This window comes from Ascaphus truei, chromosome 4 (assembly GCF_040206685.1).
Source record: "Ascaphus truei isolate aAscTru1 chromosome 4, aAscTru1.hap1, whole genome shotgun sequence".
In the NCBI taxonomy this organism is placed as follows: domain Eukaryota; kingdom Metazoa; phylum Chordata; class Amphibia; order Anura; family Ascaphidae; genus Ascaphus; species Ascaphus truei.
Window position 1 is genome coordinate 294,445,223 of NC_134486.1, and position 26,904 is coordinate 294,472,126.

The 26,904-nt window shown below is 39.7% G+C and overlaps 1 protein-coding gene across 2 annotated transcripts in view; it reads right to left on the reverse strand.

Moving 5' to 3' along the window:
* Window positions 1–346: 346 nt before the first annotated feature.
* The window catches only part of FRK (fyn related Src family tyrosine kinase), a 66,616-nt gene continuing 40,058 nt past the window's right edge, over window positions 347–26,904 (reverse strand). Inside the window, exons 2-8 of one of the 2 annotated variants that reach the window (XM_075597663.1) lie at window positions 26,619–26,740; window positions 13,193–13,356; window positions 9,700–9,865; window positions 7,934–8,092; window positions 3,214–3,395; window positions 2,193–2,355; window positions 347–898 (exon numbers count right to left, since the gene is read on the reverse strand). In XM_075597663.1, coding sequence (XP_075453778.1) covers window positions 684–898; window positions 2,193–2,355; window positions 3,214–3,395; window positions 7,934–8,092; window positions 9,700–9,865; window positions 13,193–13,356; window positions 26,619–26,740 — 1,171 coding nt within the window. In that variant the 3' untranslated portion in view covers window positions 347–683. Of the gene's footprint in view, window positions 899–2,192; window positions 2,356–3,213; window positions 3,396–7,933; window positions 8,093–9,699; window positions 9,869–13,192; window positions 13,357–26,618; window positions 26,741–26,904 lie in introns of both variants that reach the window. The other variant, XM_075597662.1, reaches the window with a different exon arrangement.

A 26,904-nucleotide genomic window follows, 5' to 3' on the forward strand; every position in this document is an offset into this window, starting at 1 on the left:
GTATTATAAAAAAAACCATAAGAACACCAGGTGATAAAGGTGATGAGAATACCAGAAGACGGGAGTGTGTTTACCACATTATGCTGTTTTAGCACGCCATACTTAATAGATTCAAATTATTACACAATGTTAGACATCTCAATGTTGGGGGACACTCTAGCCAAACGATTTTGAGCATCCACAACAGACCCCATTAAAAAAAAAAAAAAAAATATATATATATATATATATATATATATATATATATATATATATATATATATATATATATATATATATATATATATATATATATATATATATATATATATATATATATATATATATATATATATATATAATTTTTTTTTTTTTTCCATTTAACACCTAAGTTTCTGATGCAACTTTAAGGAATAATTGTGCCATATCAAATTGCGTTTTTGTTTAAATAAGTCATATAGAAACATGAAACAACCATGTGCTCATGATAAATGCTTCTGCGTTTGTTAAAGTAGTAGTGTGCCAGTTCAATTAAGTGTTGAAATGACATTGATTCTGGTTCTCCTTCACTGTTGAATTAACATGCTACAGTACATAGTAGTGACAACCAGTTTGTGTCTCCTTGATATTCAATAACAAGTCCATCAGTGAGGTAAGAGGATTAATAATGGAGGTCACACAGGATCTCATCTTTGCCCTACAGTTCATCTTGCAAATTGATTTGCATCTAAATAAGATGAAGAATCCATATCAAAAAAATCTTCAAATTTCCACGTCAATGTTTCAAATGTTGGCCTCTCATCTGGCATTTTTTTCCAACATTCAAGCATGATATTGTATAGGTCCAGAGGACAGTTAGGTGGTTGCGGTATTCTGTATCCTTGCTCCAGCTTCTCCAATGCCTGCCGGCCTGTTAAACCTACAAAATAAAGAACATGCTATAAATAATCCATGCAATTATAGAATTAACATAAGAAAGTCATTTCCATCCACTTTCTCATGGGATTATTTTAACTTCATGGTGACCTTGTCTTCTGGATTAACATAAAGAGGCTTTGATTAGCAAGTACAAAAACATGGAATTACTCAACTGATTAAATGGCAAGTAAACCATATTTGTACATTTTCTATGCACGCTGTGTTTCTTATTAAAGAATCTGAAATTTACAACAATGAGATTGCACCTCTGTTTTATTTTAATAATAGATGGTTACTTGTAATTAAGTGAAGAAACTGTGATCTCATTTTTCCTTCCTCATGTTTTGCCTAGAATTATTTATGACCAATCATTTAATGCTGCTCCTGCAGGAAGATATCAAAGGCAGACATGGCTCCCCTTGTGCCATCATTGTCATTGCTCTACTTTATTGATACTGGGCTATTTGGAGCACTTTCAAATTACAGCACCTTCATCCTTCCTTCCTGTAACCATTGCTCTTTGGACAAAAGTGAAACCCTAATAGCAACAGGCTTACGTAACCAAAAGTTTGGTGACGGATTCGCTTCTTTTTTTAATTACATAATTATATACATTTTTAAATAATTTCCGGTGTTTGATTCTCTTCTTTTATATCCTCCCTTTGTGTTATGTTGCGGTGTGGTGGGGAGAAGAACATTCAGTGGCCCCCTTTCCACAAGCAAAGTACCCACCCTTTCTCTTCCCCATCTGCAAATCTGGTGCATCTATAAAAATATAGGAGTTCAAATTCACAAATGCTCTTTCATAAATGTAGGTAGTCCAAAGGGGTTGAACCCATCAGTGGCAAATGGGTTAATCTTTGAACTGTCTAAGAGTTACCTCTTTAGACACAACAAGATTATCCTCAATCGCAAAATATCTTAACCCTTTGGGGTTAATATCACTGTACAAGGGACTACAACACATGGTCCAAATGTTACTAAACTTTGTACATAAATCACCTATTTTCATGTTACAATGTAAAGAACACCCACAGTTTAGCAAAGAACATGAGAAAAAGAAAGACAATGTGTACATTTTGGGACAGCAGGCCAGGAAAGCCATGTTCTTCCTATGGGCTTTCAGGCTTTTAAATATGAACATTAAATCGAAGTACTGTGTAGACATTTGATATCAATAAAAACGAAGATAATTACGCGACTATAGGGGTGAAATTACAAAATTGTGCTGTGAATTTGTAAAAGGGGGTGCACCTTTAAAGAAAAAACATCTGCATTAGAAAACGCAAACTTACCAGGATAAGGCATCTTTCCATATGTAACGATTTCATAGAGAAGAATTCCGTATGCCCAGACATCGGACTTAATAGTAAACTTGCCGTATCGAATTGCTTCGGGTGCCGTCCATTTCAGAGGAAGCTTTGTTTCTTTTTGTGACTCATATATCGGGTCGGTCACCTTGTTCGTTGAAATAAAATTGTGTTTAGTATTAGGAGTAGAAAAAAGTGGAAGCATTACAAGCAGTACATAGACAAATAACAGATACAGGCATACCCCGCATTAACGTACGCAATGGGACCGGAGCATGTATGTAAAGCGAAAATGTACTTAAAGTGAAGCACTACCTTTTTCCCACTTATCGATGCATGTACTGTACTGCAATCGTTATATACAGGCATAACTGATGTAAATAAGGCATTTGTAACAGACTATAGTCTCCCCGCTTGCGCACAGCTTCGGTACAGGTATGGAGCCGGTATTGCTGTTCAGGACGTGCCGACAGGTGCATGCGCGAGTTGCCGTTTGCCTACTGGGCGATATGTCCTTACACGCGAGTGTACTTAAAGTGAGTGTCCTTAAACCGGGGTATGCCTGTACAGCACAGGAAGCAGTACATGCTGAAATTCTCCCAACATTGTTTTGAAATACTCCACCAGTAACAGGTGGTAAGGCAGTTACTTCCAGACTATAAAAAGTCAGACTTCTTTGTGAAGACATCTGACACTTTAGGAGTTTTAGATTTTAGCCAGGGATGTCCTGACAATCATGAATGCAGCCTTTCCTATGGCTATTTGACCTCAAACAAGTAAGGTATTTTGAAAAACAATTAGAACCCTGCACAGACAACATAGATTATTCACAAAGGAAAGAATATGAATTCATGTATTTTCCAGCTTACAGTACAATAGATGCTGCTTTACACGATACATCTAAGACAATACACCGTAATGGACATATCTACTTAATTGAGATTGTGTTGCATAATGTTTACACACTTCAAGAAAATATGTTTAATATTTATATTTCCAAATATACCTCAAAAACTCTAGCAAGTCCAAAATCTGCTACTTTGTAAATATTGTTTTCTCCAACTAGTACGTTTCTGGCTGCCAAATCTCTGTGGATGAAGTTTTGCGTTTCCAGGTAAGCCATTCCTGAAGCCACTTGAGCACCAATATCCACTTGCTGAGGCACTTTGATTGTTGCACCATTATCACCTGCAACAACAAAAAAAATGCACACAAATAAAAAGGCTATTCAATAAAAATGATATTATTTGACCACACACACACACACACACACTTTTTGTATTAGGTCAATTATCATTTTCCCTGCTCATAGTTGCAGTATAGCATTTCCATTGTCACACTCTCGATGTGCCAATATAAGCATTCCGCTAATAATTGTATTGGTATAATAATGTACCCATTCATGCTACTATTGGATGTGGTCATCTTTCCTTCATCTTAGACAGTGAAAACAGTTGGCCATCTAAAACGTATCCATACAGTATAACAAGGTTGAGTAGTCCATATATCTTTTGAACCACATGGGGCTTAGAGCTATACTGGTAACCTACGAGAAACCCTTGAAGATGTTCATGGAACACCATTCTATGTGCCTTACAGTACCTGTAGATCAGTTTAAATCTAGTGCATCAGAATTGCACTGTTCAAAATGTAGACTACATTAAGTAAATCATGACAAGCAATCAGTTGTTCTTATTATTGTGAATAATGCATTATTTGAACACTGAGTAATTGGTATATTGCATTTAGCAGAGTATGTGTTTAGTCATTGCCAAGGTAATACATTATATTCCTTTCCCTATTGTCTCGAAACTGTAATATTTCATAACCCTGTTTGATATTAAGTAATAAGATTTTAACCAAGAATACAGTATATCCACATTTTACATGGAAAATAGCTTCACTGCCAATCACAAGCTTTCAGCTTCAAAACTGAACTCTGGATCTAAAATACGTATTCCAATAATGGTAAAATAAATTATGGGGGTTTCTCGGCAGTGATCACTCATTACCTGCATGCCCTTCTGTATTTAACAGAACCCAATTCTTTCAATGTGTCAATATTAAATAAGCCACTGTTTAATGAATGGAAGTTATTTTGGAGGTTAAATAGATCAGAGCATTACTAAAGAACTATATAATGATTGTCCTGCAGGAATAGAGAGTGGGTAGAGATGATAAAGATTTTCAAATACCACAAAGTGTGAGAAATAAAAACTGTATACAGTTAATGGGTGTATATAAGGATACATAAGACAGCACCTCTTTACTGAAAAGGTAATGATAATGCATCCATAGAACAGCCACCCTGCAGAGGTACTGGAGGCAAATGCAGTAACATTTGGGATAGCCATCAGTGGAGAATCAGAAGTAGGAAAATATGCCTTTCCTTAAACATACGATAAACAACTTACTAAAGTGATATTGGGGTTTTAAATTCGTGTGTTTTTCTGATATGCCAACACGGTTGATAATATGGGTTACAACTAAATATGCTGATAAATAATTTAATCAAGTAAAATTAAACTCTGTCAAGTCAATGGATCAGATCTTGTTTATACTAATAAATTCAAAGTTAATGAATAAGGCCCTTTGTTGAGTAGAATGGTCAATAAATCGATAAAACACATCATTTTAATTCAGAAAAATAACTGTATCCTAAACTATGACAGGCTAACATAAGCAAAAAGACATCCTAATAAACATTTTGCATATTCCCTTTTTATTGGTGCATTCATTGTAATCACAATGCTTATGTAGCCACGGCTGGGCCAGCTACTTGTCTCCCTTCCCCGTCATGTACGTTCTAGTAAGATCTTGACAGACAGGCTATCCTGTGGGGGTTTTCCTTCGTCCTACAGCCTCTGAGTGATAGAAGTGGAGGTGACCTGGGAGTCTGCATGTGTCCAATAAGGATGCAGATCCTGCGAGCTCCCCTTTTTCACCAAGGAGAAGGTGTCCTAAATTATAGAGATGAACCTAGCCCTCACAGGGTGGGGTTCAGGCACTTCCCTCTTCACCTTCAAAGGATGAGGATGTAAGCCAAGTCTCCTCCCGGCTCGGAGGGAGGGAGACATGTGCTCAGTCCCTCATGGACTGGGTGCAATCACTATTCTGGTGAGGCCTCATCATTACCAGCATGCTGTACCATCCAGGAGCCTGGAAGCTATCTTGGCAACTGATTGAAATCTCTCTAAGATCATGCAGTGGCTGCATAATAAAGACCTTTTTAAATATCTGGCTGAGTCGCAATCTATTGGCTAGATGTATGTAGATAAAAGACTGTCATGGTGGGGATTGCCTTCATTTCTACTGGAGCCCACTATGGCTGGAGGCGCTGACACCAAGAAAGAACATCCGGGATCACTGCGAGTATGTCCTGTTCCCCCACTACGCTACGGAACACTCAGCATCTCCTGAGCCAAACAGGTACTGAGCACCATAAAGGACTGTAGCCAGGGTAAAGCTTATCCCGAAGAGGGGGGGGGGAGATAAGGAGTGCAACACTTTATTATTGAGGCTTGCAAGTGTATAATATTTATTTAATGTATGCAGTTGTAGCCAGGTCTTCCCAGCCTGCAAGTGCCCCCCTCACCTGGCTGCCGATCGCGGGGGCCGCCGCGTCCAATGGCGGCTCCGTCCGGCGATGGCAGGGGAGAGGGCGGTCAGGTCCCGGCTCGGTGGTTGCCGGGGACACGTGCGGCCGGTTGTCAAGGCCGCACGCGCGTCACAGGGCTCCCGGCGCTCCCGGAGCCGGGCGGTAAGGGCGCCGCCATTGCCCCTTAGCTCGCGCATGCGCAGTTAGAGCCCCAGAGTCAGGGCGAAGTTGCGCGAGGGCTAGGTTAGGAAGGGAGAGGTTGAGGCAGCCTCCTAAAGCTTGCACAGGCGCAGTACAGCGTAGGAAAAGCCCGCGAAGCCCTAGCCTACCAGGGAAGGCTCTGAGCTGGGACTACGTGTCCCATGAGCCTTTGATTGTCCCACGTGATACCAGGGAGCCAATAGGGCTTAGGAAGTCTGCAGAGGCAAGTGGATACAATTCGCACGCTGAGCCCACGCTAGTCATTCAGAGACCGGAGCAGCCCAGGGAAGGAGGTAGGGTACAGAAGTCAGGGACTCCCTGTACTAGGCCAGCACCCCCAGGGCCCGAGGTAGCTAAATACCACATGAGAGTGAGGGTTGCCAGGGACTGCCCTAGGTTAAGGGACCCTGTCACTCAGGTTTGCAAGTTGGAGCAGGGGAGCGGTGAGGGAAGGAAGGGTGCGGGGAGCGAGTGCAGCTCCTGCCCGTATAGGTACCCACACCCCAGGTAGGCCCCAAATCCCCACTAGGTTAGTGGGTAAGTGCTGAGGGAGGCCCAAGATAGGGTCGCTGCCCTTAGTGTAGTGCTGCCTTGTCAGAGTCACGGCGGTCAGTGCTGTGAGGTCTGACAGGCAGGCACCTTGTTGCGCAGCACGTTGGCTGCCAACATCCAGTGGGTCACAGCTTGTTGCTGCAGGCGCTGGGATTAGTTTAGTAACAGTCAGGGCTGGGAAGAGTTAGGGGAGTGGGGCAGGCTATTAACCCCTGTAGGCCCCTAGGAGCTTCCCCTAAAGCCATTACAGGTTGCTGTGCTATAGGGACGGCCTATAGTATAGCGCGTGTCACTTAGTGCTGTAGGGACAGGTCCTATGTTAGGGATCCTGTCACGGTAGGGTAGATTAGACAGGGACACAGCGGACGCTGCGGTTCCTGCTACGAGGTTCGGATCCAAGTTGGGGTCCGCAGAGACTGTTTCCAGGTTCGGGTCGCGTGCAAAGGAGTCCGGTGTGGGATCAGACGGAACCTTCACTCGACGGATCCTTTGTGATGCCAGTCGGAGATCCGAGCACGGGAGTGCTCGGCAGGTACTATCTAATACACAAGTGCACCAACGGGCCCTTAGTATAAATAGTGACTGCGCAGTCACCGATTGCCTCTCTCTGCAAGAGTGCGGGACATTGGGTGGGGTTCTTTGGACACTGGGTGGGATCACCTGGTGTTGGGGAAGCGTCCTGCTGGACGTCGCAGTAAGTGTCTCCTCGAGAGAGGGACACCTGTTCTGATATGTTATGTTATTGATGTCATGATATGTGTTATATGCTGTTCCCAGTAAATGGTATTAGTTAATATATAAATCACTGTGTATGGTATTATTGATTGTCCTGCGAGGAACCACTCCCCCTCGGTGGGAGCCATCGCAGGTGGAGGCGCTGCATCGATGTAAGTGAGTACCCCTAGTATGATTGTCCCAGGTTCGCCGTGGCGGAAGCTCAGCCCTCCTGTGAGCCAACAGGTAACGCACCACACCTATGGTAACATTGTATGTTCCCTTGCACCCCACACTATATCTGCGATTGGGGGGGGGGAATACCCGTTACACAGTAAAAAAGTAAATGCTACACTCACAGTGCATGAGCTCTGTTCTGGCAGAGGAAAGTTTAGGACCATATTTACTAAGGGTGCTACTCTTTCAGTAATGGAATACACCTTATGGTCCATTGAAACTAATTGTCCAGAAAACATTTTATGGAATAGCGCTGCTTAGTATATGAACCTTAATCTCTTTGCTGCCAGATAAACCTGTATCATGTTGACATTGGCGATAATACATTTTAAGAGGTCTTTAAGAATGCCCACTTTAACACAACACAGCCTTTCAGTGTACCAGGTAATCATGTGAATTCAATAGGCTTACAGCTCTTACTTACTTTGGAGATAACTATGCAGACTTCCGTGTCTCATCAGCTCAGTGATAATATAAACTGGCTCCTCCAAAGTACAGACAGCATAGAGTTGGATAAGTTTTGGATGTCTGATGTTCTTCATAATGTGTGCCTCCCTTAAGAAATCCTGTGGATTCATTGACCCTGAAATAAAATAATAAGAAAACAAGTCAGTTGATGTTATAAAGGACTGTTCCTATCTGCACAGCAACCATGTGGGAATAGCTAAAATTGCTTTCTGTTTCTCTGTAATCTAGAGGACAAGTGTCACAAATCTTCAGTACTAACACAGTATCAACTCAGCTGATTTTTTTTATTTATTTTTTTTATTATTATTTATAATTGGAGCATGCCAAATGTGTTAGAAGAAAAGAAACCTTTTAATGTCCCGGTGGACTGTGGAAAAACAAACATTACGCTCAATAATATAATGGGAGGAGAAGAAGTTTAACCCTCTAATGTGGAGAAGAAGTAAAGCACTACCAATGATGAAATGTGCAGTATCACAAATTGCAACTGCTGCTGTTCATCAAAAAAAGTGTGGATTATTTTTTATTAATACGAATAAAGATAAAAAAAAAGTGTGCAAATTGGTTCTGCATCTGAAAGAAATTAACTTTGATGGGCCAGGAAGACCCAGAACAGAACAGCACCAGATATTGTTTTTATCACTCTACTCACAGGATCCCCAAATTAAAGAAATGTAACAGTTCATTAGATTTTGTTTAATTATTCAATATTTACTTTTCTTTTCCATCAATGGAGGCCCAAAACAAATAATTACCATCTAAATACTAAACAATTAATGATATAAACCGCTCATCCTTCTATTCATTTTCTTTTAGGTAAATAACATGGTGCATGAGGATTAATGAAAGGAACGAAGGGTATGATCAAAGAAGATGCAGAAGAATCCTCCACCTGGTTGCACTCTATGCTTCAGTAATGAGATATATTTTGGGGGGCAATTTTGTCCTAGCAAAATCTGATAAATTGCAATTGGCTGTCTATTAATTCTGAATCAGAAAACCCAGGTTAAAATAAAACAATAACATTTTATTACATAAAATTATTTGTGACTCTGTGATTGTTAACAGAGTACTGAAGCATAGAGTGCAACCTAGTGGAGGATTCTTCTGGATCTTCTTTGATCATACCCTTCGTACAATTGAAATACAAAAGAATTTATGATACACGCGGCTTTCTTAGTGGTCTCTGAAACCAACATTCCTTAGTGAATATATAATGTAATTTTGTTTCCGTTATATAGGAATATCTGCAGTATTTTTTCCAATACACTTGAAACAGGGGTGGTATGTAGCAAAATTATGTATATATTAAATGTGTATTATTAAAAAGTCATTTTAATATTTCATATTATGCACCCCCTATAATACTATATTTATTAACTCCTCCAGCCCTTCCTTTAAACACTCCATAATGTGCTCATTGATCTCTATGGTGTTAAATCAAATCAGAACTGATCTTACATACAGTACTTTGATACATCGACATTTGAGCTTCATGTGACGAAACCCTTCATATAGAGTACAGTATAATTTATCAAACTTTTCCATCGTAGCATGTTCTCATTAAATTTAGGATCAGTTCACTGCAAAATTAAGGAAGGAATGTTGGCGTACTTTTAATCATACAATTGAAAACAAGATAACACAACCCATTTACCAATACTATGTCTCAAAAATAAAATCAATGTAGATTTCTACATCTGTTATCTAGATTTACAATACCTGCTTTCAATGTTTTAATGGCCACCGGCATAGTATTGTTCCACAATCCTTCCCAGACCTCACCAAATTGACCATGCCCCAGCTGTTTCAAAAATTTCACAGAGTTTCGGTCAATCTCCCATTGATCCGCAGTTTTGTAGCACAAGTCTGGAGGGAGAGGAACTTCCTTCTGGTTCAAAGAAGACACAAAATAGATATTTTCTGAAACATTAAAATAGCGTAGGACAAAAAAAAAGGCATGATTTTATAAATATCTGTCAAATAGATAAAGTATAGATTTCTTAATGAGAAATATTGCTACACAATTCGAGTGACAAAATACCAACAATGTCATGACCACTAGGATCTGGTATTAACCACTGGCTACTATTGGGACCTTATGAAAGATCAAGAAGGACCGATGTCAATCTCTAACTCATTTTTTCAAATCTCTGCTCGTTTCGAAGAAGACCGGTTTCTTTTCTCAGCCTGTAACACAGATTCTCTAGCTTGTAATTGGAGTAAAATGGAAATCACCATCACACTAAGTTTAAAAGTATGATATTTAACCCTTTGTTACGGCAGAAAAACTAAATTTCCCTTAGGAAAATGGTTCATTTCAAACAATTCAGACATCTCTTCCCTTCTCATACTTCACATCTTAAAGAAGCCCCGGCAATCCCTGCATCATGGATTTCTCCGTGTGCTATGGATCGATCGGTCCATGGAAGGATGATTGGTATACTGCTGAATGTGTCCACTAGATGGCACCCTTTATCTCACAAAGGCCTCAAGCCACAAAAAGGGTGTTAAGCTTTTAGCACACATCTCCGCAAATTCATATATTATTACAGGATAGTTTACTTAGCTGAAAGTAAGAGGTACTGTCAAGGCCAACTTTTAAAATATTGCCTCTTTAAAATATGTTAAAGCTCCCAATAATGTAGCATAATTCCTACTAGTTTTAGATTTTGTTTAATAATGTATGAATTATTTACTTTTCTTTCTTCAATGTAGATTCAAATCTGAAAGAATCAAAATGGAAATACACCCCAAAATTCTGATACATGCACCTTTTTTTAGTGACCCCTGAAACGAATATTCTGCAGTGAATAGATGTTATACAGTATAATCTTGAAAAAAAATGCAATTGCAGAATTGAAACAATATGAATGGGAGTAAATGTGTGCTGAAGCTTGGCCGTCTTTTGTGGATCTGGAATCAAAGAAGAGAGTGCTCTTTCAAAAAGCCCTTAAAATGATGAAATGCAACACCTATTAAACAGTCAAAGATTCAAAATTTTCAAAACAGATATTTATAAAAAATAATACAAATGAACATGGGATTTATCATGGTTTTTTTTTTTTTTTTCATACTGTACGATTTGAAGCAGGGGGTCTCCTGAGCTGAACCCTGTTAATTTCAGATACTTCCTGAGATACTTCCCTCCGTAGTTACTGCCAGTATCTCTACTCCGTTTAAATGTTGTTCGTCACTTGAGGCCAATAGAAAGTCACAAGGGATAACGTCACAGCTTCCTATTGACTCGCGTGGCATTTATGTTGCCATTATGTTAGTTCCAACTTCTGGCAACCCCTATGGAGGGAAGTATCTTGGAAAGCAGGGGGACCCAGAGCTGAAATCAACGCGGTTCTGGAGACTGATGGCGGTGGACAGGAGGGGGGTGACTCCTCCCCTTCCATTCCGACTGTCAGCAATGGAGCAATCAAGTGAAAGCGAGTGCCAGATAGGCCGTGGGACAAGAGTGCCTATCTGGCACTCAAAGGGCTAAGACAGTATTACAATGGATCTAATTCTATGATTGTCTGCCATTTACTTGAAAACAATAGGTAACTCTCAATGTATTACATTTTCCCCTTTTTCTTGAACCAAATATATCTATAGTTGCATAAACCTCTCTAACTAAGCTGTGTAATGCATGGTATCCGCAGCATTTGATGGAGATGCACACTAAAAAATGTTTACTTTGCTCCATATCTAGATGTATTTGTTGGCAGTTTGTATGACCCCTAAATGTATAATATAGTCAACATTTAGTAGCTTTTAATAATTATATTTACATAACTACACCTATGTGTGTGATCTAGTGCAGGGTGCTCAACTCAAGTCCTTTTCAGGATATCCCACCTTCAGCATAGGCGGCTCAGGCAGGGCAGGGCTAGAAAACCTGATCTGTTGGGAGTCAAGCACCTCTGCTCTATTGGGGCTGGCAATTGCTAATTTTGTCTCAAAAAAAGAAAAGTCGATTATCCGCTCCAGTTCAATGCATGGACAGAAGTGAATAAGTATCTATTCTAAAAAGTTCAGGGCCTCACCACAGATTTTAGCACAAGGTAAATTACTGGTCATCCACTGACCAAGGGGATGTCTTTATTTGGAACCCCCTTGCTGCACTGTATCAAGCACAGCACTGTTTTCTGTCTCCCTTTCTTTTCTCTGTGCCAACCTCCAGCATTTCCAATTATAACCTGCCTGCCTCCCTTTCATTTCTGCCAGAGGATTGGGCTGTAATCAATCTTTTTAAATCAGTTTATCACTGGGAGGTCTATGTATTAAGGAAAAAGTTGTACCGTTATGGGACAAAAAAAAACTGCAACAGATGAAAGTAAGAACTAGTGTATGTATGTTGCTGTATGTGTGTAGGCATGCATGTACAGTATACGCGTCAATGAATGCATGTGTACATTGATGCATGTACTGTATAACCATGTCATGGCCATTAAGTGCCCAACAATTTGATTACCTCTACTCTGTGGGCCTTTGCTACCCCAGTCCGATTTGTATTGTGATATGAAGTACTGTACCCCTAATATACAAATAAATATATATACAGTGTGTGTGTGTGTGTGTGTGTGTGTGTGTGTGTGTGTGTGTGTGTGTGTGTGTGTGTGTATATATATATATTCTAAAAAATAAAATTACGCTTTAGGCTCTCATTGGATAATAGTACAGTATATACACATTTTAAAAATGTTATACAAGGAGTTGTGCTATATTGTTTGAAAGGATTCTTCTCTTGCAGTCAAGCACAAAACCATTTAAGCAGCAAAACGTGAAATTAAAAAAAATATATAAATAAAATCAGTTCTTTAGTATTAGATGACTTACAGTATTTTTTTTGTAATTCAACTCCTGTCATTTTTAATGAGTTTAAAAAATCCTTTGATTTCTATAGCAGGTTTTAGCCCACCACCCAAGCAGTGCAAGATCTTCTGCATCAAATTATCCCAAATAGGAAAGTATTGCAATGTTTCCAGCAGTTTGAGCTGCAAACTGTAACAATAGATAATGTAATAATAATTGCTGCTTTAACTAAACTTCTAGCATTACCTTCTACAATTTTTTACTATATGTGTCATCCCTGCAAGTTCTGCTGGTCAAGACTCGTGAAGTATATTCGAAAAATAATAAATGTGACAATTAATATTCTGCAAGGTTACAAAACAATGCTTTGAGAGTAAAGAAGTGGAGAATAGAAAGTTCATATTTTTACCATTGGGCATGGTTTGCAGAGTTTGCAACAAAGTCCATCAGCATTCGAACAATAATTTACAACAAGTTCATTCAAACTTTGAAATGTCCTCTTCCGGGTTATGTAAAATCCACCGTCGTCCATTTTCCGGATTCTGTAATGTCTCACCATAACGCCATCAAACACTAAAAAAAATAAAAAAAATAAGTAGGCATAAGTTGCTTTATTCAAATGTAATGCTTGCTTCAATCTTTGTGTCAAATTGCATGAAAGTTTTATTTGCCAATTAAAACAGTTATATGAACAATAGACACCATAACTATTATAATAAGATCCAGCTATAGTTGCTAGATGTTGGATTTTTTTTTATTTTACTTTCCCAATTAAAACTTCCTTTTGATATCCAGGAAACATTAGTGGCATTTTGGGTACCTCTCCTATACTGTATATGTAATATTTTTGTGAATGACCCGTACATTGTGATGTGTGTATTAGCTTTGCTATAGGATATACTGTACATGTAAGTGTTATTCGCATGTTCTCTCGTACTTGCACCTTTCTGTATCTGACCAACAGTGTAGGCAATATTATAGGCACAGTCACAGCAATAAGGACTATGAATAATTTCACAGAACTTGGCTATGCCTTAAAATACATATTTTCCTTAGTGATGCAGATTAGCAAATATGGAATAATAATGTACTCCAAAAAAAACAAAACAAAAAAATGTATCAAATGATTTCAGACAGTTTAAAGCAGTAGTCGATGCAGTTGTTTTTTTAGTGACCACTTTATTTATTTGTATCACTGAACCAGAGTATCTCCTGTGCTGGTTCTAAGTCCTCCGACACCTAGAAACTCTGCACACGGGATGCGGAAATATTTGCACTTTTTAGGGGCAAAATGGGCACCAGGGTCAGCACCTTTCTGGCAACCGCATGAGAACCACGTCCCCAGAAGATGCAGTTATTTGCCGTTGGTGACCTGCAGCCATATTTGTATTTTAGTGTGTCAAACTGGCACACAAAAAGTATACCATATATATTTTAGGAACCGGATAGTCTCTGGAGATCGGGGGACCGCGAATCAGCTGTGGAGACCCCCCCCCCCGGTTCAGGAACTATTAAAAATATATATATATTGTTTTTTTAATTGCCGTTTTAAGCTTTACATTTTAATTTTAGTTAATAGCCGCTTAGCCTACTTTAATGTAATTTTCACATGATGAAGGCAAACGTTTATTACAACTAGGTACATTTCCAAAGTTCTAAAAACATTCAGCACGAATATACATTTTCTTTACGAAGGCAAAAAAAAAGACAGTATTTTGTAAGTTTAAGCAACAGTCCCAGCAAAAAAGTCTCACTCTTTTCATTGCCATGGACTAAGATGCTAGTACTTCTCATCAAGAATCCAAAATGGCCACCGGTGGCCTTCGATTCCTGGGAGATTTGGTGGCTATATTGTTTCCCCAGCTGGGAGCATCAGCACCAGTGAATACTAAGTTTCCTGACTGCAAAACTGTGGCCAAAGAAAAGTCCCATCGAGAGCAATTTCAGTTCTTTCTTTTATAAATTCAATTGCACTGGTTTTGTCCAGGCTTTGCAGCTGGGTGACTTGGTAACAAGACACCTGTAACATCTTTCTCAAACAGTTTTCTATGGATTTACCATATTCTGCTTTCAATGTTTTCCTGTATGCGATTGGAGTTTACAGTCACTAGAGGGTTTTTCATTAAATAAACCATACCGGCTTTATGATGCAGGCAAATATTAGTCACATTTTCAGTAAAATATAAAATGGGAACATTGAGTCATTGGGTAATTACCTAGTTTTTTAACATCTCTTTCATAGTTGAGAATACTTAATCTGTTTTGGTTGGACTGTTCCTTGATGTAAACATCAGATCAAGGTAGGTGCTTAGTTATAGTGCAAGTTCTGGTATTGAACTCTGACGTAGGTGTGGTAAGGCTGACTGACAATCAAACTCGCTCAAACTAAGTCTCAAAGGTCACATACATGAGAATTCAATAAGCACTGATGCAGTGCATTGCACTACAATTACTCAAACTTTCGTTCAAGTCAATGCAGGTTAACGCGCGGTCAGTACAAGTGGCCGATTTCTCATTTGGCCCGGACCTGGGGCGGCATAGAGGCCCACCCTCACTTTCCCACTGATTGCCGGAGGAGAGCGTGAGGCCGCTGTTGAGGTCTCTTACCTTCTCCTTCACACTGCCCTCCTTTTGCAGCATCGCAGAGTCAAATGATGCTGCGACATCACATGGCGATGTCACGGAAACGTGACGTTACAGCATAATTTGACGTTGTGATGCTGCAGAATGAGGGCGTTGCTGCAGGCGGCCCGGGGTAAGTGCCTATGGGCGGCAATATTTTAAATCTGCCACTGACCAGCACTTATTGAATCTTGTCTTTAATTCTGACCTTGCTTTCTTTAGGGTGCAATCCTGCAACTTTACAATAATTTACACTTCAAGAAATTAAAAGACCGCTCTGTATCCAATGGTGGTCATCCTTTTAAAAACACAAAGACAGAAGGAAAAGCATGGGAAGAAAACAAAAAAAAACAAAAACACATCCATCAGTGGCCAGTGAAAACTACAATAAATAAGGTGGTTTTGTTTTTTGTTTTTCTAAGAAGGTAAATGTTTTAAAATACAATGGTTTTTTTTGTTTTGTTTTTTTTTAAGAGTAACACCTTGAAACTCCTAAAAGTTAGAAACTGTAGAAAGGGTTGCATCTTAAAGTGAGAAGTCATTTATCTTCATTGTATTAATATAATCAAATACTATTATAATGAATGTTTCCATACATTTGATCTAATGGCCAACAAGAGCATGATTCCTTGGATCTCAACTCAAAAAAATTAGAGACGTATGGCTACTGGTGGGTGTTGCTAATCACAGTGACTGATAGGTTTGTATGCCTGTATGTTGAAATATTATATGCCTGTATGTGGAAATATTATATCAGGCTCTAGCATGCTGCATTTATTGTGATTAGCTACAAACAGCTGAGCACGTCTTGTCTATGCCTTTTCTACCCATGCAACACCATATCATTATATGGTCACATTATATATGTACCATCACAGTATATTTTGTTTATACATATTAAGAACATGATATATTTGTGATACATTGGTTAGTGTTGCTAATCCCCCGAACTGTCAAGTTCGCGTGTGTGTATGTAGGAAAACTATATCTCAGGTGTTGGTGCGCTGCATTGATTTAATTAGTTTAAAATAGCATAGCGTTTTTGATTAATTAATTAAACTCCTGTCATTTTTAATGATTTTGATGTATATTCCTTTTTGGATATTTTGCAACCTTGTAACAGTATAGAGCCACAAGATACATGTACCATCCTAGTACATTTGGTGACACTTGTGATACATTTGTGATACAAGATTGGAGCTGCTTTATGCCAACATTAGTGGGTTTCTCAATAGCCGCTCATGAACTGCTGCAGCAGAGTACACTACGTATACTTTACATTTTCATTTACAGACTTTGAAGATGTCCGCATGTTAGGATAAGTCCATGTGTGCTTCACTTATGAATTTATGCAAGGAGAATACGTTCGTGGTTTTGTGTTATTTCACCTTACTGTATATCCCTTACATACTAAATGTAAGGCTTACACATTTTTTTTTAGGGATAGTGGGTACACACCCCTTATATAATTTCAGCCCTTAAGGCTCCTTCTATACTGCGTGCGCGTGCTACGCCGTGCGGCAGTGATAGATGGCTGAGGTTAGTCAGCCCTTCTTCTATACAAGGGACGCGCGCGCATGGCAGGGAACAGACAGACAGCGGGGAAGACCAGAAAATGAAGATTTTGCGCTGCTACCACCGATGAAATGTATGTATGGGAAGGTGTATATGTATATGTGTCAATGAGTGCACAAAAAAAAAATATTTATTCAACTTTTTTTTTCCTTTAAAAAAAAATCTTATTTAAGCCATTATATAACACACACACACACACACACACACACACACACACACACACACACACACACACACACACACACACACACACACACACACTATAGAATGGACCTAAGCTTCATAGGGATTTCTATTGTTTTGTCACTGAATCACTGACTACCTTCACCCTACGGTATACTGTATCTCCCAAGTTGGATTGCAGTACCCTTCACTATGCCATATTTCACTGGGAGCATTTAATATTGATACACAAGGGCTATTAATCCATAACCCCAGCAAAGAGATTAACATTTAGGATACTCTAATTAGATTTTAAATGTGTTATTTCTTTTATGTATAATCATTAAAATTAAAATTAGTGGAGATGAATTTCATCTCTAAGGATTATATTTCCTATTTAAATAGGGTTTAAGTGCAACTTTGATAGGATTTCTCTCTCTTGTGTGTGCTACACGTATGGCCACGTGACAACATTTCCAAGGTGTCCCAAATAAAAGTCCAGGTGAGTATTGCCCTGATACAGTAAAGAAACATGTCTTATTTAATTTTTAATTAGTGGGGGGGGGGGCGTGGGGGTGGAATTCCTGCGTTCACTTATTAGGAGCTATACAGTATTTCCTAAAAGTGCTTTATTGCCTCATTTTGCAATACGACAATTGCTTCAGAAACTAGTGTATGATGAATGTTTATATATTACAAAAAAAGTATTTGCATGTAATTATAGCACCAATTACAAATACGATAAGTCATCACCACTGCATTCTTGTAGGCTTTGATACCAGTCATTGAATCAACATAATGTATAGCAAGTCTTGTACTTTCAAGCTTTTAAGATCACTTAGGCCTTCCGTTTATTTATTTTTATGGGAGGCATCTACTATGATCTTTCAAAAAGTTAATGTACAACAACAATTAAATCTTTGTTATGTTATCCTAATAAAACGCATCCAGGACACAAAACACAGAAAAATTCTACACCAAATGGTACAACGCTTTGCCGTAACATATGGCAAAAGATCACGGATCATGTGTCCTGAAAGCTGCTTTGACATTCGCGTGTGTGATAACATTTTATTACGCGGGCTTGTAGCATGCAATCGTAAAGTAAAGGTCAACAGTGAAGGATGATAAATACAACAGTATTTATTCCACTTCTTTCCTTTAGTTAGAGAAGCTGGCTTCATTAAGCAGACTGCACATTTCCCTTTAGTTCAAAGGGAACCCACATCTTGAGCAGGCCATTTGATATTACAACATTTTAATCTAGAAGACACAATTTATTCCCTGACTAAGTCACCCAATAAAAATTCCTTCATGAGTCAATCGGTATTAAAGCAGCTAATCGAGTGCAGCATGTTATAGTGTTGAGTATTGAGCCCCTTTCAATAGGGTGACCAGATGTCCCGGTTAAGCTGGGACTGTCCCATTTTTTTTAAGGTCTGTCCGACTGCCCGACATTGTTTAAAATGTCCCATTTTGTTCCGACTGTCCCGGTTTTGACCATTAGAGCGGGTGGGTGGAGGGAGCAGCATAGATCAGAGAATACTGGCAGGGAGGAGAACGGAGGCCGGGTCTGACTGCAGCTGCAGAGGGTGGGGGTGGTGTTAGTTGCAGCAGAGCCCCAGCAGTGAGTTGCAGCAGAGCCCCAGCAGAGCCCCAGCAGTGAGGGGTCTGCTGCCACGGTTCAAGATGGCTTCCCACCCATGCTCCACAGTGAAAGGTAGGGTCCCGATTGGAGGGACACAATCTTTCTGTGGGGGGAGAAAGATAGACACACAAAGAATGGGGTGAGAGTCAGAGACAGCATGGGGTGAGAGAGCGCGCGAGCCAGAGAGCGTGCGATCCAGAGAGAGAAAGAGCCAAAGAGACACAGAGAGAGCCAGAGAGAGAGAGCCAGAGAGAGAGAGACAGAGAGAGAGAGAGAGAGAGAGAGAGAGAGAGGCAGAGAGAGAGCGTGAGAAAGAGAGAGCATGGAGGCATGGGGGAGAGAATGGAGACATGGAGGAGAGAATGGAAGCATGGGGGAGAGAATGGAGGCATGGGGGAGAGAATGGAGGCATGGGGGAGAGAATGGAGGCATGGGGGAGAGAATGGAGGCATGGGGGAGAGAATGGAGGCATGGGGGAGAGAATGGAGGCATGGGGGAGAGAATGGAGGCATGGGGAGAGAATGGAGGCATGGGGGAGAGAATGGAGGCATGGGGGAGAGAATGGAGGCATGGGGGAGAGAATGGAGGCATGGGGGAGAGAATGGAGGCATGGGGGAGAGAATGGAGGCATGGGGAGAGAATGGAGGCATGGGGGAGAGAATGGAGGCATGGGAGAGAGAATGGAGGCATGGGAGAGAGAATGGAGGCATGGGGGAGAGAATGGAGGCATGGGGGAGAGAATGGAGACATGGGGGAGAGAATGGAGGCATGGGGGAGAGAATGGAGGCATGGGGGAGAGAATGGAGGCATGGGGGAGAGAATGGAGGCATGGGGGAGATAATGGAGGCATGGGGAGAGAATAGAGGCATGGGGGAGAGAATGGAGGATTGGGGGAGAGAATGGAGGCATGGGGGAGAGAATGGAGGCATGGGGGAGAGAATGGAGGCATGGGGGAGAGAATGGAGGCATGGGGAGAGAATGGAGGCATGGGGAGAGAATGGAGGCATGGGGGAGAGAATGGAGGCATGGGGGAGAGAATGGAGGCATGGGGAGAGAATGGAGGCATGGGGGAGAGAATTGAGACATGGGAGAGAATGGAGGCATGGGGGAGAGAATGGAGGCATGGGGGAGAGAATGGAGGCATGGGGGAGAGCGAGAGCGACGGAATAGGGGGAGAGAGGAAGGGAGAGAGATAATAGGTGTGTTTGAGAGAGGTGGGGGGTGGAGAGACATAGGAGAAGGGGCACAGTTGGTGATGCCATTTGTTTTATAAATATATATATTTTTAACGTGTCCTGGTTTTTACTTTTGTAAATCTGGTCACACTACTTTTCATTGAATACTACATATTCTTGTCATGCCAAGGAAGGAATGAAAATGGTTACAGAATTAGGGTCTTATTCTACATCCCCCCCCCCCAAAGCGGCCGATCCTATAGAATAAGCCTCTTAATCGTCACTGCAAGTGGGTTAAAAAGTGACCATAAAATGCTAGCCATGAAGGCACAATACGAAAATCCTGCAGTACCGTGTATACAATTCTGTTTTTACATTCCCAAAATACGGCTTTCTCAACAATGAATACTTGCATATATATTTTTGGGGGAAATTTCCATGAATGGATCACAGGCCCCTTCTCATTTTATTTGTAAAATGATTACAGTGCTTCAGAATGCCCAAAGCATCTTTTTATTTTAGTGACCATCAGCGTTGCTTTTCAGGTGTAAAAGCATGGCCTATACTGTACAGTAACAGTGTCCTTTTCTTAATGCCTGAGCCATCCACACATCAAATAGCCCAAGGAAGACTTTTTTTTTAAAGGGGTTGTATCCTAGGATAAGAGTAAACTGAAGACAGTGGCATGTTCATTAGGAATAGAAATCAGGAGCCGATGAAGACTCTCCCACCCCCACCCCCCCTTAAATGGACATGTATAGGCATTTTAAAATAATTTAATCATAAAATGTTGGAGCATTTAAGACTAAATGTGTCAGTCCTTCGAGCTCTGGTTTTTATTTGCAAAGAAAGTAGTCATCATTAACCAAACAGATGAACATAAGCATCTGATATGCTTACATTCAGTGTTCTATGTCATGGACTCTCTGCTCTCCTTATACTCCATTTCTCCCTCACCCCCTCCCCCTCTGTCTTTCACTCTCCCCATTCACACACACCCTCCTCCCCCCCTATCACTCAACCTCCTGCACCCCCTGGCCACAAATCATCCCCAAATACATGAAATGAAACCTTCCCCCCCGTCCCCCAAGGAATAAGTGTATGTTACAGTTTGCAATGTACCAGTAGAGGAGTTATAAATAACTGCATAAAATAGGTTTACTGGAATGTATGCTGCAGTTTGACCAATTTATAGGAATTGTATTGATTTGAGTGTGGATATTTCCATAATTGTCACACCAGTTGCTGAGCCTGATCATATTTACAGTGGTGGAATTGTGAATTAAATTCCTGCCTAGGTCAGTAACTTACACTGTATATGACTGGGCAAAATCACTTTTTTTCTAATAGTTTCCAAGCTATGGACTATATTGTTTACGCCACTATTCCGAAAGGCAGCCACTAACACTAGCATGACAAGTAATAAATAACAGCAATGCTATCAGCAGCAAACAGTAAGGCACAAAAAAAAATAAGAGCATTTACTGAAGGAGTTATTAATTAACTTAATGTATGCATAGCTAGGTAATTATACTTCATCTTAAAGTGTTCTCTTCAGTGCCACAAGATTAGTATAAAGCAGATGTGGAGACTATATTTCAAAGGGATTCAGAGACACCAGTAAATTTAACATCATTCATCATGGGGTATGAGCATAATAATAGCTATTAAAGTAGTAGATCCCAGCCTGGTTAGTCATGGGGCATGACAAAATAGTTTCATTTGTTTAAGCAGTACAAGTCATCTACATACAGTATAGTAATAAGAGGGTTATGTACACAGAACTGTTTCTTGCAAATGTATTGAAAGTGTGTTGGGTCAAAAAAATCAATTTCTCACCTAAAAATCATTAGCGGCACATATTGGAATATCATTATTCATGTTTTTACATTTGGCGCTTCTTTCCTTATTGTGTGGTGTGCGTCATGGTCCTACATATCAATGCAATAGAAAAACCTGACGGACAAGTTTAACACATTTTTGTCATAGTTTACATACAGCTTTAGCCAGAGCGCCTGTCCCCGTGGCAGTGAGAAGGTGCAAGATTACAGCCGCATGCACACTGGGATGACATCAACATATATGAAGGAAAGTCTCAACAGACAATGGACAGGTATAAATACAACACCAGTAAATTAGGCTTGATTGGAGAACTCATTAATGGGTTAAATAATGCATGTATGTGGAGTATTTCCAGAGTCAGCAACTGTTGTGTTAAAACAGTTGTGATTCGGTATACCCCATTGATAGGCAAATGACCCTGGAGTGTAATGTTCATCATTTCCATCTTCATGTAAAGAAAAAATAGTACTCACATTACTGGTGATTGATACTCTTTGACAAAGCGCTACTGCAGCGCGAAACACGTTAGAGGTATATCCATGCACCTCCATGTTGTCTACCTTTCTATAAAGTTATTTATTTATATTTTTTACTATTACCATTGCTGAGGCCCAGACTATTTGGCAAACGCTGTGCTTCATTTTCTCTTCGTTTGGGAACCTCCTCTATTCTTTACGGAAAGGGTGTTTGTTCCACAAATCTGTCTCCCAACAGACGTGGTAGGGGCTAATACAGCAAGGGAATTCAAATATGCCTGGGATAGACATATGGCTCTCCTAAAAACTAAAGTAGTAAGGGATCAAACAGGTTCTGAGGTTTTACAGCAGATAAGAAAATGGGCAGAAACGGTGGGTCAAGTGGTTCTTATCTGCTGCCAAAGTTTACATTTCTATGTTTGCAAAACTGGGCCAAAACTACACCAGATTTATTAGGGAAAAACGTTCCTATTGGAACGAATAGGATTTTCTTGGGGGGGTGGGTAGGAAGAGTTACACGGTGCACTGGGACTTGGGGAGAGTCAGTTGAAGGATGGTGCACAGATTATAATGATATGCATCACATTCAGGGTCTATGCGCCATTCTTTTTGCTTTTTATTTGCTCAAAAAAATCCTCAATATCTGAGGTGGCGCAAGTCTAAAACTCCATCAGATGCAAGAAACTTTTCGTGCATGTGACGCAACTTTGTTTCAAACAACGGAGCAGTACATCAAAATACACTTCGTGTTAATAGATAGATACCCAGGTGTTTTTGCAATAAAGTCTCGGCTGCAAAACTGCAGAAAAACATAGCACCAGACTTAGAGAAAAACACTATTGCTTTCAATGGTATCTTTTTTTATATATATATATACATATGGTGCTATTTTATGCACAACTTTTTACCCCAATTTTTTCAGCCGAGAGACATTGATGCATACTTCTACTTCTACACCCGCCCACCCCCCCTTGACGATGTCATCACGGATTGTTTATTGCCGAGCAATTAGAAATATCTAGAAATCTCCCATTCGCTTTTTATAAATGAAATCAAGAATTATAAACTAAATGACCCAATGCAGTTGCATATGATAGGAAATTAAAGTAGCTTCCAATTGGAAGTTGCTCAATCAAATTAATATGTAAAGCTTTGTTTGGGTAATAAAATGCATCTAGTTCTTTATAGATGATTAAAAAGTCAGTAATTTATCTTAATTGACTTTGCCAGTTTACAATTAACTGCTGTTAATTAGCAAGGTAAACTGGCGTTGCAACACAGTTTGAAAATAAATTTGTTTCATTAAAATCTATATGGTTCCGACCAAACATGAGATTAATTATTAAATGATTACATTCCAAGAAAAAAAACCACAATGAGTTATTCCTTTTGTTGTTTTAGCATACAGAATGCAAAGGAAATTGCTTTAAATTGAAAAGCAACACATTTAACCAATGTGGATACGCTTCCCAGAATGTTTATAGCAACTCAACAGCAATTCTCAGAAAGTCATCAGATTTGTTGCCATATTCGGTCAACATATTTGAAGTATATTGAATGCAAGATTTCCATATACAGTACAAACTATTAAGCAATAAAATAAATCATATTGGATTACATTCATTTTAATGAGGAAATACTGTATTGAGTGGAAAATTACACTCAGCTACTTATGTTGATCTGTTTTGATGGTAACTTTGTCATAAATACTTTCCATCCAAAAACAATTTACCTGTGGCTTTAAAGACTGACATCCTCTGAATCACCAAAAAAAGATTAGATAATATTTAAAACCCCTCCAAAGTAGGTGATGGGCAAAACTATCAAAATTAGTTTCCCAGAATTCCACGGATTATTTTAGCAAAATCCATTCTGCACACCAAAATCTACGTATAGATTTCATACTTCAAAATTCAGGCAGATTCATTCAAATTCGCCATTGATCGCAATCCGGACAGATTTTTTCAATCAATCAGTTTGAGGATTGTTAAAAAGGAACAAACAAAGGGGAAAAAAAAAAAAACCACACAGACTTTTCACCTTGTTTTTACTTGTGTGTCAGAAAACGTATTTTATTTAAATCTCTATTAGAATATGAAGGGAAAGAAAAGGCAATCCTTTAGATGAGGTGTTCTAAATATTCCAAGTGGGTAAAATAACCCTTAGAGATGGATATTGGACAAAGTAACTTTTACTACATATACAATTAAAGACAATGAGAAAGAACCTCCAAAAAGAACCATCATATCTGTGATGTATTAAGCCAACGCAGTTAAAAAAAAAAGTTATACATTTATTAATGGACAGAATGAAGTGAAGAAAACGTTATTATAAAAAGTAAAATATCTGAGGGTGATACTGAGGGGACAAACAACAATGTGTACTGGTCCTCGTAGTGAGACCTAGTACTTGGTGGTAATTTAAGCAACTTGATAAGCAATGAAGAAAGCCTGTATATTTAAATTTGCAGGGGGGAAAAACTCTTGATTTAGAGCTTGTTCTTTTTAATGCAGATAGAAAAATCAAAATGCCTTCAATCATCCATTGGCTTCTTCAGAGCTGCAGGTACCCTGAAAGAGGCCCAATCTGCTTAAATAGATAGGTACATACAGTAGAAGGGATTTCATGCCTCCTGTGCAATCTATATAAATGATATTGCACAGCTCAGGTCCAATAAGATTAAAATGTGTAATATCCAGATAGGCCACCAGATTGTCAAAAATACGTCCGGGCACGGATTGTTCTTTGCCTCTGAAAGAAAAAAAATCCGCAATAGCAGATCCAAGGCGGATCCAAAATTCTCAAAATATGTGCCCATCTCTACTCCAAAGCGGTTTACCATGCAAAGGTTAAAATAAAAAAAATTCTTATACTATTATTAAAAAGGGTGTCAATTAGTGTTGTACAGAGTCCTGAAAATTACATAATGGGTACCAGCCAAAAAAATAGAAATGTCACCAGACCGGTTACCCGGCTGGATAGCACAGACTTGCCTGCAGCCGGCGGCTGGAGGGTTAGGAGGACCACAGCAACATCATGGGAGCAGCGGCAAACATCCTGGTGGTGGCGGTGGCAGCAGAGGACATCCTTGTTGAACTAGTGGGAGCAGTGAAACACATCACAGCTGACTGGAGCCGGAGCGTTACTATAGGACAGCCGGGGAAGAGCAGGCTGTCCAATAGTAATGCTCCTGCTCTGGTCACATGGTTCCCTGGATCCCACCGTCATCAGCTGTGATGTGTTTCACTGCTCCCACTGGCTCAACAAGGATGTTCTCTGCTGCCACCATGATGTCTGCCGCTGCTCCCACGATGTCGCCGTGGTCCTCCTCACCCTACACAGCTTTCTTTTATCACCCTCCACCGCCGGCAAGATGGAGCAGAACGGAAATTACTTGTGCCGGTTCTTATCCGGCATAGGTTCCAGCACCCTGGGGCCAGAACCGAGTAATTACCTGGTACTCGGTACATCACTAGTGTCAATGAATATATTTAACATGCCACTGCTCTTCGTTCACCTTCAACCAAAGTGGGGCTGGAACAAAACTAGTATTAATGAATTGCATCAAATCAAAGTTAAAACTTAAATTGCTTTCAATGGGATTCCGGTTCTTTCAAAAGAAATAAATATCTCAGTACACATTAAATTTGAAGCAAATTGCATTATATTAATATTGCATCTATTAGCATTAAAGAATCATGGTCTTTGCGCCATGTTTTGCGCAGTGTGCGTCAGGTTGCGATTTGGGGAGTGTCTACAGGAAGAGTAAGATCATATACGTATGAGATTTATCAAGCCATGCATCTCGATGCATCACCATTTATCTTTGTATATGTGTCCAAAAAAAATCTGCTAGTTCGGAGGTGGCGGAAACCATTCCGGGTACCAATTTGCGTCACATGTACAAAACGCTTTCTTATATTTAATGCAGAGAGTGTACGGAGCAGTTAAGTAAAACACTTCAATTTGCACTTTCTTTACGTTGATACATTTCTTCTATGGTGCCTCTTTGCAATAATTTTACCACAGTTTTGCAGCTGGGAGACTTTAGAAAATAGGCCCTTAGATGCTGCAATACAGACAGATACGCAAAGGCCCACATATAGTACGAGAGTCTGTGAATCAAAGAGATTGTTTAATGCATTGCATCACAACAGATAAGATTGAGATGTGTTATTTAAATATGAAATGTGTGTTCTAGCATTAAATATTACAATATATTTTGTGTGTGTAGTCAAGTCATGTGGAGATTTGCATTTGCATTGTTGTTAATGCTATAATTTGTGAGAAATGAATTAGTGTGCGCATTTTTTAATAAATGTTAACTGTACATACCGGAGAGAGAGAAATCGCCTCTTTGGCTTTCACTTTCTCGAATCAAAAATGTTCCAGTTGGGTTGCCAAGAAGATTCAGCTGTTTATCAGCTTCTGACCGCCTGATATCTCCAAAGTACCACCTACAATAGAAACAGTTACACTGAGTAAAGGTCCAAAATATCTAGTGAGACAGTCTACAGATCCATATTCTTTATGCAGAAAAGTAGTTCAACTCTATTCAACTGAAGGGTACTAAAAACTTTTACCAGCATGGGTAAGCAGCACCACAGCCCATTAAATAATG